The sequence below is a fragment of the Acinonyx jubatus genome, chromosome A3 (assembly GCF_027475565.1).
Source record: "Acinonyx jubatus isolate Ajub_Pintada_27869175 chromosome A3, VMU_Ajub_asm_v1.0, whole genome shotgun sequence".
Classification (NCBI taxonomy): domain Eukaryota; kingdom Metazoa; phylum Chordata; class Mammalia; order Carnivora; family Felidae; genus Acinonyx; species Acinonyx jubatus.
This window is the reverse complement of record NC_069388.1, coordinates 40,945,970-40,958,304: the sequence shown is the minus strand read 5'-3', so window position 1 is coordinate 40,958,304 and position 12,335 is coordinate 40,945,970. Positions and strand designations below refer to the sequence as shown.

The 12,335-nt window shown below is 43.9% G+C and overlaps 1 protein-coding gene across 6 annotated transcripts in view; it reads left to right on the top strand.

The window, feature by feature from the left end:
• Positions 1-12,335, top strand: part of KIF16B (kinesin family member 16B) — a 287,157-nt gene that overhangs the window by 175,695 nt on the left and 99,127 nt on the right. For 4 of the 6 annotated variants that reach the window (XM_053200271.1, XM_027069538.2, XM_027069535.2 and 1 more), the window contains exons 18-20: positions 9,080-9,112; positions 9,462-9,515; positions 10,885-12,243. In XM_053200271.1, the coding sequence (XP_053056246.1) occupies positions 9,080-9,112; positions 9,462-9,515; positions 10,885-12,243 (1,446 nt within the window). The remainder of the gene's footprint in view (positions 1-9,079; positions 9,113-9,461; positions 9,516-10,884; positions 12,244-12,335) is intronic. The other 2 variants (XM_027069539.2, XM_053200272.1) reach the window with 1 other exon arrangement.

Here is a 12,335-nt window from a genome sequence, read left to right as displayed (position 1 = left end):
CCAAAAGTTGTTACTTCTTATGGCAAAGGGAGCTCTGCATTGGCTGACACCATCAGTATTCCTCGTCCAGGGTTTCTATGGCTATGTCATTGGGGTCTGGCTCTGAGCCTCTTGTACCTGACTTCAAAGCACTACTCATAGCAGCCATTGGTTGAATGCCTACTATTTGCCTCACAGAAGGCCCTCAGGATACACAGTCAATTAAGGCAGGTCTCTTTCCTTAAGGAACCCTGGTGGACAGGGCTCTGTCTGCCCTCTGATCTGTAAGGCTCTGTGTGGTTTTGGTGGTTTTGGCTCTGGCTCCCTCTTGGGCCACAGTTGCTCTCATACCGTCACTATCTCCCGGTTCCATATGCTCTTGCCATGCTGGTCTTGCTGTGCTCCCAGCATGCCACACACGTTGTCTCCTGGTCATTGGCCTGGCTTCCCACTCGTGTTGGCACCAGATACATCCTCATGGTTACTTCTTCCACTTAGCTCTCTCCTAAATGTCACCTTCTCTTTGTACCCTCTCTCTGGTCTTCATTTTTTTTTTCATAACCCTTATCGCATAACATACTCATTGTTAGTTAGCTGTCCTACTCACTAGAATGGAGGGTTTATAATGGCAGGGACTTAGTTCCCTTTGCTGAACCCATAGTGCCAGTGCCCTGGCACATGGACGCCATATTGAACAGATGAATTATTGGCTGTGTGAACTACTGGTTCCTGTTTTTTGTACCCAGTGTCTTGGGTAGAGGACTACACAGGGGTGGGAGGAAAGGTTGCCCACGGAGGTGCTCCCCAGAGTGTCAGCTTAACTTTTGACATTCTGTCCACGGTCTACCTTTTGGGTTTTATTTCTTCTCATCACTCCTTTATTTGTTCTGAGCAATAGCCAGGTGTGCCCTTTACTGCTTCCTTTGCTTGCATCTTTTGTCTTTCTTCTCCTGTTTTTCTTCAACTAGATTTCCCCCCACTCACCACACTACGCCCGTTGTTATTCTGTCCATCTGTCAAGGCCCAACTTGACAGCAGTTCCTCTGCTAGGCATCCTCTCGTCCCTGCAGCTATAAATGCTCTCCCTCCAACCCATCTCCTGTTAAAAATGGAACTTTCTCGGGTTCATCATGTGCTGTGATTGATATGCATGCACATTTTATTTCACTTATAATCTACTCTTAAGATGCAAAGGCACTTTATCTATTCAGCATTGCCCTTGTACATGCTAGGTGTTGATTCACATTTATTGGTGATGTGGCATTCATGGCTGAATCAGGTGGCAGGAAAATCACGTGAGGTACACTATTCTGGGTCCAACAGGGAGAGGTGCATTTTGGAATGATAAACCATTGTCAACTTCTGGGAGGCTGTTTCTGGGGTAAAAGTTACCCTAGTTCAATTGAGGAGGTAAGGTGGAATTGCAGTGTCAAAGTGAGAATGGAGGAGGCGTAGGAGGAGGTGAGCTTTACTCTTGGCTCCTCTAAAGAAGAGGTCACCTTGGACCTCCCTCTACTACTCTCTGGGCCTCAGTCTCTTGGCCTATAAAATAGTGGGGGGAGCAGAGTGTAGGGTGTGTGCCAAGTTGAATGAACAATCTCTTGAGTCTCCATGTAGTCGTAACCACATGTGATCTTGCAGCTCGATCAGGTAGGTCTCCTGGGTTTAACATCTGGTTCTGGCTGAGTTTATTGGAGCGAGTTTTACCACTGTTATGAGAAATAGGCTGGGGAGAAAACTCACTTAAAATGCTTTTAGTATCGAATTTTACTTTTTTTTTTTTTCAAAAACAATCTTTGTTTCTTTGGGCACTTTCCATCTGCAATACAAAAGGCTTAAGACTGGCTCCTGAAAGTCTTTTCTGAGTACTTTCTAGACTAGGGATTTGAAAATTTATTAGAAAACCATTCCCAGAGTACTAGGGATATTTGTGTTATAAACTCTGACTTCTAACTAAAAGGGGTTTAATTTCACAACCTCCTAGATTAAATTGCATTGTGAGACCCTCATTTTGATATATACGCCTTGAATTGCAGTTGTATGTAAGTCACTATATTACAGGCTATACAATGATTTGGGAGGAAAAAAGGGAAATAGGGAGGAGTGGCATAGCAATTCTACTGTCTCTACAAAGCAACGATTCTTAGCTTTCTTTTTATTTATTTATTTATTTTTGAGAGAGAGTGAGAGCGTGTGCTGGAGCACCTGCGCCTGTGAGAGGAGGAGGAGCAGAGAGAAGGGAACAGAGGATTTGAAGTGGGCTGTATGCTGACAGCAGAGAACCCAATGTGGGCCTGATGTGGGCTGGAACCCAGGAACCGTGAGATCATGACCTGAACTGAAGTCGGACACTCGACTGACTGAGCCACCCAGGCACCCCTACTTTTAGCTTCCTTATAAAAGTCTCTAATGATGCACATAGGAAAGACCTCAGAGCCTTTCCATGAAGAGACGGGGTCTGGATGAATGGCCAGGTTATTTCATGCATTTCCCTGTGCCTTCCTTGGGGTAGTCTCTGGTTTCTGCTCAGGAAGATTATTGGATAAAACCCGCATCAACTCCAGCACCCGAATCCAAACTTCCTCTTCAGTCTTTAAGATCCACCCCTATCTCTTTGGGAGTTTGTTCCTTTGTAGTGAGGTGGTTTGAAACTGGCTGGAAGTTCCTGAGAGTGGTAGGGTGGTAAGAAGGTCGGCCATTCTGGTCTCACTGTGACCAGAACTGTTGTTGAAACCTAATCCCTTGTGAAGGATCAGGGACAAGTGAGCCATCTTGCATGGAGTTCTGGTCTTTTCTAGCTGCTTTCCACCTGGCCCTTACCAGAATCTGGACTGCAGACTACCACCGTACATCCCAGGCAACGGGCCAGGAGTTCTTTAAGAAATGATGTATGCTTGATCAGAACCCAGCTACATAATTTGCAGGGTTCGGTGCATAGTGTAAACATGGGGCTTCTCGTTCAAATAGGAAGAGTCTCAAGATGACGGCAGTAGACCGTGAATGCAGGACCCTGTGTGTCCTCACAGGTGGCACACCCATGGGGTCAAACCTATGAGAACCTAAAAATCACGTGGGGAAAATTCTGGCTTACCCATGGCCTAAGAATTTTCTTTCCCCTCACCTGTTCACGTACTTATGGAGAATGTCCATATGGGGGACTACCTTGCCTTCAGCTCACCTCCGTTGTCAGGTCACTCCCTTCTAGTCATGCTGGGGCCTGGGGCTCAGCCTCAGTTACCCTCCACATCTACCCCCCACCACAGCTGCCAGTACAAGTGTTGGCTGCACTTGAGTAGCTGTTTGCCTCCTTTTTGAAAGTGAAACGACATCAAAGACACAAAACTAATCACCCCTGGCATAACATAAGGACTCGGATATTTATGCCTTCAGTTCATTTAAATTTTTCTTTTTCTTTCTTTTTTTTTGATAATCACAGTCTCACTTTCAATGTCATGGTGTGAACTGAGAAATTCCCACCCCCTTGCTTTTTCACTGCCGATGATAACAGGAATATAAATTGCAAGATGTGCAATTATACCTAAAAATGCTAGATGTCTTTTTAATGCAAAAAAAAAAAAAAGCCGTTTCTCATAAAAATAGATTGTATGCTGCTTTTTTTGTTGGACCTAACACAGTATGTGTACTTCCAAATGTCATTTTAAAATGCTAAAAACAGCTGCAAAAATTACATCCTTTTGTGGTTTTCCTTTTAATTGTAACATTTAGGAAATTAGCATTTGGGGCCAAGATAATTCCAGTAAAATAAGATAGTGAATTACAATTATTTAAAATGAAGCCACATTAAAATACAATTATAGTTGATATTCTTTCCCTGATATTAACACATTCACGTTTATCTTTCACAATCTCTTGAGGTTTGCTATTTGAAATAATTATCATTGATTAAGGAAAGAGGTGCATTTTAAAGTATGATTAGTAAATATGTAATATTTAATGGAAGTCATACAGTACCAGCAATAGCTAATTCACCTCATATTTTGAAATATAGTTCTTGACTTTGTAATTATGACTCTCAGAATGGTTGGGACTTGGTTTTAAGTTAAGACTGAGCATCTTTATGTTTTGTTTTTGTTTTTTTTAACTCTTATATTTTAGGAAAGAAGGGTCATTTGTTATCAAGGGCATTGCTTTTAGTAGAAAGCAGTCAAACTTTTTTTCCCATTTTAGAAAGAGACCACAGGAATGAATCCATACTTCTTCCTTATGAATTCAAATGGGAATCTTTCCCTGACTTCTTAACTCAGAACATTACATATCATTAGATACCTCTCTTCAGGAGGGGTCAGACAGCCTCATTACATCTAAAGTTGACAGCTTCCATTCGTCCAAGTTCTTTTCCTTTCCTTATCACAATCTGAAATGAGAACTTCTACCAAGGAGGAGCCAGGGTTCTCATCAGCCCAGAGACTCCGGTTCCCCTGAAGCTGCCCTCAGACCACCCTTCCCCTGCCCCATAGAGCTCTGATGTGTTCACTTATGGCACCTGCCTCTCCCAGCCTTTTCCCCTCCTTACTGTTGTCATCTAAACTTACTTTCTAAGCTTCACCATCTTTTTCAGTCCTGCTGTTATCTTGGGTGATTCCGTATGGATACTTATGGTTAAGTAAGCATATTTACTTCTTCAGCCTGGAGACTTCTTAGATTTCTTCATTTCACCTGTAAGAAGACTTGCTGCATCTCCACTTACTTCTCTGTCCAGTCAAGTTTTCATCCCCAACACTTGAGCTGTCCTCTTCCCAAGTCCTCAGATGGTCCTTTGGTTCTTTCACTTGTTGGAGACCCACCTGGTTCCATTGAATTTTCTCCCTGCCCTGATATCTCATATCTGATATGATATGATATCTGCCCTGATATCTGATATCTCAGCCCAATGCTATGAGAGAAAGCCATGTCAACACAGAGATGGGCACCTCTGTAAATTAATGATCCCTAGGCTTGAGTGATGCCCACCCACCCACCCCCTTTTAGTTTGTTGTCCTTATCGGTTCTCTTGTCCATTGGCCTTTTCAGGTATTACTAGTAATCTTCATGTTCTTTATGTCTCTAACCCCGCCACCTTCCTCCTTATTCTTAGCAGAGGACCTTGCTTCTGACCTCACAGAGAATACAGAAGTCCTAAGAAACACTACCACCAAAGCCCATGTCTGCTTTGCTTTTGTCTTTTCCTCCATCCTTCCTGTCTCAATGGCTGAATTGCTCTTTGTCTTCTCCTACCTGTACTATGGATGCTGTAGGATTCATAGCTAATATTTGTTAACTGCTAAGTGCTCATTATATACTTCCATTGGATCCTCCACTCAGCAAGGACTAAGCTTATTCTCGAGTGTAGTTCCAGATGAGGAAATTAAGGCTTAGAGAGAAATTGTCCCGTGGTCTTATAGGAGCCAGGATTTTATCTGGGGTAGACTAATTCCAAAGCCCATGTTCTTAGCCATCGTTCTGTCCTTTCCTTCCAATTCCAGCTTAGGGGCCTCTATCCCCAATTTGTTTACACTCTGTCTCTTCTGGCTTGTTTATACCAGGGTTTAAATACGCACAAGTCTCTTCCAGCTTTTAAAATGAGGACCCATTCTCCTAAAACTACCACTTCCCCTTCATAACTAACATTACCGAGAACACTCTCTATTGTTCAGCCTCTGCTCTCCTCCCATTCAGTCCCAGTCCACTGCAGTCTGGCCCCAAACCCAGAAAAGCTCACTCCAAGTTTGCCAGTGACCTCCATGTTGCTAAGTTCAGTGAGTTCTCCTTGGGCCCTATCTTACTTGACTTTACTGGAGCATTTCATACTACTTTTCTCCCTTCCCTTTGCTTTCCTGTGCCCACTCTTTCCTAACCTTCTCTCTGTGTCTTTAACTGCTCCTTAGCCTCGTTCTCTGCCAGTCACTGCGGTATCCGTGGTCTTCCAGATTTGTCACTAAGCTCCTTTATTCTCATTCCATACATACATCCTGGGTAACTTCATCCGCTTTTGTGGTTTCAGTTGCAGTCTAGATGCTGGTGAATCCCAAGTCTGTATCTCCGTCCTTGACAATGGCCCGAGAGCTAGACCTTTGTATGTATCTCCCTGCCTGCTGGACATCTCATTTAGTAGAACTTTCTGGAGTCATTAGCTTCCACAAATGTATGAAATTGGGCTTACCTTCTCGAAGGCAGGATGGAGAAGAGGTGAAAATTGTGAGCTCTGGCATCAGGATTGATTCTGCCATTTACTAGTGATATGACCGTCCCTCACATGTCAAATGGGATAATGACGGCACCTACCTCACAGGGCCATTGCGAGAGTTAAATGCAAAGTCCTCAGAACCGGGCGTAGAGTGAATCTTCAGGGGACGGTGGCTGCTGCCCTCATCTTGGCCACCATGAGTACTAGCGCTAGTGTGGCTGCCATTACGACTTCTGCCTCCCCCACTGGTCTGTCCCCAGTGCTCTTCTCCATCTCAGTGGATCCCAATACATATTATTAAATGACTCATACGTGGTCTCACAGTCCCTAGAATTTGTGTTTACATCTGGAGACCTTTTAGCTCTTGTTTTCCCACCTCCTGTGTAATCCGGTCAGAAACCTGAGGGGCATCTTTGACTCTTCCTTTCTTTAATGTTTATTTTTGAGAGAGAGAGAGAGAGAATGAGTAGAAGAGGGGCAGAGAGAGAGGGAGACACACAGAATCTGAAGCAGGCTCCAGGCTCTGAGCTCTCAGCACAGAGCCCAGTGTGGGGCTCTAACTCACAAACCACAAGGTCATGACCTGAGCTGAAGTCTGATGCTTAACTGACTAAGCCACCCCAGCGCCCCAACTCTTTCTTTCTTATCACATGGGACTTTTCTGCCACCATCTTTAGGATCAAGTTCAGAGTCCTTAATATTTACTTTCCAAGGCCCTTCACCATCTGCCTTCTTGTTGTCCTATTAGGCTTTGGGTCTTGCCGCTTCCCCCACAGCAAGCCAAGGTGTGGTTTTGTTGACCTTCTCTTGAATTTCTATATCATGAATGAGGAAGAATGGCACAGCTTCGGTATAAGTTTCCTCAGGAAGCTTGCCTTGATTCTAGGTACTACCAAATTCTGGGATCAGTACCCTGCTCTTGTATGTTATAACACTGTGTCCTTCCTGGCTTGCAACCCGTTGGGTGTTCACTTGTGTTTATCTGACTGTCACAGACTGGGAGTCTTGTGGAGGCAGGGACCACATCACTGATACAGGCTGTTATGTCTCATGTGCCCCCACCCTGTGCCTGGCACCATGCTCAATAAAAAAAAAAAAAAAAAAAAAAAAGTAGGTGCTCAGAGCATCATGTTAGAGATGAAGATATTAAAACTCACATTTTATGACCTCTTGAGATGACACAGCTCAGTAGCAACAATTGCAGTGGTCAGTAGCCCAGGTTTTAGTGTATCAAACTTGGATTCAAGTTCTCCCTCTGCTACTTAACTTTTCTAAGCCTCAGTTTTTTGTTCTGTAAAATGGGGATGAGAAGCATGTCACCCTGGCAGGGTTGGGAGAACAGAGGAAGGGTATTGCCAGCTAAGAGCCTAGCCCAGCACCTGCCCCTGGTACACAGTCCTCAGGTGAGAGGGTTTCATTCAAACCCAGGTCTCCCAACTCTCAGGGGAGCATTTGGTTTCGGGCCACATGCCTGTGACATTGGCAGAGCAGTGTCTACTGTTGGTTACACTGGGCTGTTCATAGAAAGTAAAACTAGAGATTAAAGGCAGTTCCATTAGGGGAATTCTCTGGTTTTGAAAGTGTTTAATCTAATGATTCTTTTTGACCATGTAAATATTTCTAGGAAAGCTAAACTGTACTGAAGTCTAAAAAATACCTACTAGGAAACATTTTCAAGGTTCTGTTTATTGTTGTATAACAGAGAACAGTCACATATTAACTTTAATGAAACCTTATCCCTACTTAGTATAATGGCATATGTGCTGAGCTTGGGGACTTGCAAATACCCTTCGTATATATTTATGTGATTGATTTCTCATGGATGGCAATGCCTACAGTCTACAGATTATTTTCATTTGATGGGAGGATATGTATAACCCTAAATGACAAGTTTCAGGGAAGGTTTAAATCTTTTATTGTCTATCACAAATTGGAGCATTGCTCATGAAGTGAGGGAGGCTGTTTTGGGAGTAGGCTGTCATGGGTTCAAATCCTGGCTCTTCCACATCTCACCATTATGACCTTGGACAAGTTGTTTCACATACCTGAGCTCTGGGTTCCTTATCTGTAAGATGGAGAGACTTTGCTAACTTCAGGGTTTGCTGGGAAGACAAAGTAAGCTAACGTGGGTAAACGACCTAGCACAGCACTTAGTTCTGCTTATAAAAGACACCAGGCATCTTACTCTCAATGTTCGCTCAAATGAATAGGTAACACTTCTATTTGGAATGTTTGTTAGCTCATTGTAAAGGTTACTTTTGCCAGCCTGGATTTGCATGTCATACGGGAAAGTTTGTGATGAATTTTTCCAGAGTTGAACTTTTTAGCTCTAACTGCCATTTACCACAGCAGGAAAATGTAGAAGTTTAAGAACTACAGTTCACACTGTTTCATAAGATTTCACACTGTGAAATCTTGTAGTCATTAAGTCTTGTATTTGAGGAGGATCAACTTTTGTTATCAATAGATTAGCAAATTGTTTTAAAATTCCCAGTGACTAGCCCCCTTTATTCTGGTAACGCTGTGGTAAATCTGTCTACAATCTACGTAGCCGCCAGTAATTTCTGTATCCTAGAACTACTAGTCATAGGAAGATCTTGGTGGACTTCCTTGCGCTATAACCATCTACAAAGTAGTAAAAGTATGAATTTGACTACTGTCAGAATTATTATTGGTACTCAGTTATTATTAGTGCTGTCATGATGGGAACATTGCAAACATAACACATCTAACTCCCTGGAGTCTTTGCTTCAAGCAGTTTTTGGGAAATACGATATTTATAAAAAGAGACTTCAATGTGTGCATGGCTATTGGCTGTTAAGTACCTTACTGCTTTTTTCCTGATGTTTCCCCCAGTTAATTCTTTTCTTAATTGATGTCTGTGCTCTCTCTCTTTGTCTCTCACCTCTCTGGCAGTCTTTTCCCTATAAAAGGACCCATCTGTCTAAGGTAGAGATTCTCTATTTTATATACTCATCAGTGATTAAGCTGCATGGAGTAGACATGCTTATCATTTAGAAGTTTCCTTTAACCCTGCTTTTTCAATACATCCGTGCTTTGTTTGTTTTCCTTCAGGTCAAATATATTCTTTTCAAGCCTGAATGCCAGCACCCAGAAGAATGTCTAATTTCTAATCATAGTCACAGAGCAAAGAAAACATTTTAAATTGCTAATCCATTGTAATTAAAAATAATGCTTAAAAAATGGATGCTCTTTCTAATATGCAACTATATATACAGAGAATGAGAGAGAAAAGCTGTTTCTGAAAAGTGACTCATTTTCATTTGATTTTTATTAGACTTGAATTTGAGCGGCAACAGCGCGAAGAACTTGAAAAATTAGAAAGTAAAAGGTAAGCCATGTGGGGTACGGGTTTTAACACTACTGTAGTCTGTGGATTCTTGCATTACTGCTCCAGACGGATTTCTTCGGGTCTGTTTCACTACCTTGCTCTGGCTCTGTGTCAAGTATTTATGTGTTTAATGACTGTAGGTCATTTCTCTAGCTGGTTAGTTTTACCTCATGTTTGAATGTTTTGAAAACAGTACATCTTCAAATACTTGGGAGAAAGTGGGAATAGAGTCAGTAGGCAAATTTCATACACTCGTTACATTTAATACACCAAATGTATACTTATGTTTAATCTAAAAGCATATCCCCCTTAGTGATTATCGCCTGAGGTTTTAAAAAGCCAAAAGAATGACAGTTCCCCTTCCTTATGTCTCCTCCCCTTTTAAACATCTTTGCTTATGTTATTTGGCCATTTATATTTCCCTTCTATAATTTGCTTCTTTAAATTCTTGGCCCACTTTTCTCGTGTGTGTGTGTGTGTGTGTGTGTGTGTGTGTGTGTGTGTGAGTGATTTTTTTAGCTGATTGGGAGAGGTTTTTTTTATATGTTCTGAATATAATTATCTGATAAAACTAAGTATTTTCTCCTTCTCCCCACCCGCATCCTGTTTAACGAGCCAAGAAACAGAGTAAGGTTATCTATTAGAGTAGAAACTAAAGGCCAGAGAAAATCTGTAAATTGGATATTTATTTTCTGGAACCTGGAGTTTAGAATGCTATAGACCAAGCATGACATGTAACCCCTGAAATCATGCATCTCAGTTTTCTATGGAGACTCCTGTTATTCTCAGTGTTATGTGTTAATAAACTAATATTTGGGGCCATTTGGTGATTACCATTTGTCCTAAACTAGTGATTAAATGCTAAATAGCATACGGTTATTTGAGCTGCAACAATGAACTGTCGATTATCTTGACTTTGATATTTGACCCCAATGAGTTGAGGACAGCATAAGCATTTTTATTTAATGTCATTTTGTAACTGAATTTCTATTGAGTTTTAGCCATTGGGCTGAATAACATTATTCACATTTAAATTTAAATTGGGCACGGTTCTTTCTCTTTGAGCTCAGGGGGCTTTTAAAATTATATCATGCATAACACATTATGCTTATAGACTCTACAAAGAAATGATATCAGAGGCGACTTCAGGAGATTAGGCAAATGATATGTTGGACAGTTACAGAGTGAAAAAGCTAAGCAGTGTGCTGCCGGAAATGAAAAGGAAAGCAGTTCCCCCCACTTTTTATTTTAGTGAAGGGCCTGACTTTGTGGCACGTGTCCATGTTCAGAACATTTCAGGTAGGGAAAAGTTCGAGCACCATTCGTATGTAGCGAGCAGACGATGATGGGTCAACGTTTGGCATTTCAGGAAACTCATAGAAGAAATGGAAGAAAAGCAGAAGTCAGATAAGGCAGAACTGGAGCGGATGCAGCAGGAGGTGGAGACTCAGCGCAAGGAGACGGAGATTGTCCAGCTGCAGATCCGCAAGCAGGAGGAGAGCCTCAAACGCCGCAGCTTCCACATCGAGAGCAAGCTGAAGGATTTGCTTGCCGAGAAGGAAAAGTTCGAAGAGGAAAGGCTGCGGGAGCAGCAGGAAATCGAGCTGCAGAAGAAGAAGCAGGAGGAGGAGAGCTTTCTCCGAGTCAAAGAAGAGCTCCAGCGGCTCCAGGAGCTCAACAACAACGAGAAGGCCGAGAAGATCCAGATATTTCGAGAGCTGGACCGCCTCAAGAAGGAGAAGGATGAGCAGTACGCCAAGCTCGAGTTGGAGAAGAAGAGGCTGGAGGAGCAGGAGAAGGAGCAGGTCGTGCTCGTGGTGCACCTAGAGGAGCAGCTGCGCCAGAAGCGGGAGATGAGCCGGCTCCTCCAGCGAGGGGAGGTGCAGCGGGTGGAGGAGGAGAGGAGGGACCTGGAGGGCATCCGGGAGGCCCTCCTGCGGGTGAAGGAGGCCCGGGCCGAAGGGGAGGACGACGGCGAGGAGTCAGAACGGGCTCAGCTGCGTTTCCTGGAGTTCAAGAGAAGGCAGCTGGTCAAGCTGGCCAACTTGGAGAAGGACCTGGTTCAGCAGAAGGACCTCCTGAGAAAAGAAGTCGAAGAGGAACAAGAACTCCTGGAGCGTTTAAAGTCTGCAAACGAAGATGACTTCAGAGTGTCGGAGAAGGATGCCGAGGGTGTCACACACGTCACCCAGGCGGCTCAAATCCTCGAGAAGATAAAGCCCGCGGAATACAGGCTGCAGTATAAGGAACGCCAGCTCCAGTACCTCCTGCAGCATCATTTGCCAACCCTGTTGGAGGAAAAGCAGAGAGCGTTTGAAATCCTTGACAGAGGTCCTCTCGGCTTAGACAACACTCTTTATCAAGTGGAAAAAGAAATGGAAGAAAAAGAGGAACAGCTCGCTCAGTACCAGGCCAACGCGAGCCAGCTGCAGAAGCTCCAAGCCACCTTTGAGTTCACTGCCAACATCGCCCGTCAGGAAGAAAAAGTGAGGAAGAAGGAAAAGGAGATCCTCGAGTCACGGGAGAAGCAGCAGCGTGAGGCGCTGGAGCGGGCCGTGGCCAGGCTGGAGAGGAGGCACTGGGCCCTGCAGAGGCGCTCCACCCTGGGCCTGGAGATCGAGGAGCAGAGGCAGAGACTGGCCACGCTGAACAGCAGCAGCAGCGAGCAGTCCGGCCTCCGGGCCAGCCTGGAAGCTGAGCAGGAAGCCCTGGAGAAGGACCGGGAGAGGTGAGGCTGGACAGGGAGAGCACGGCACACCATAGGTGCCAAAGGTGGTGTGTTTTCCGCCCTCTCAAGGTGTGCGTCTCGCTGTCTTTCTA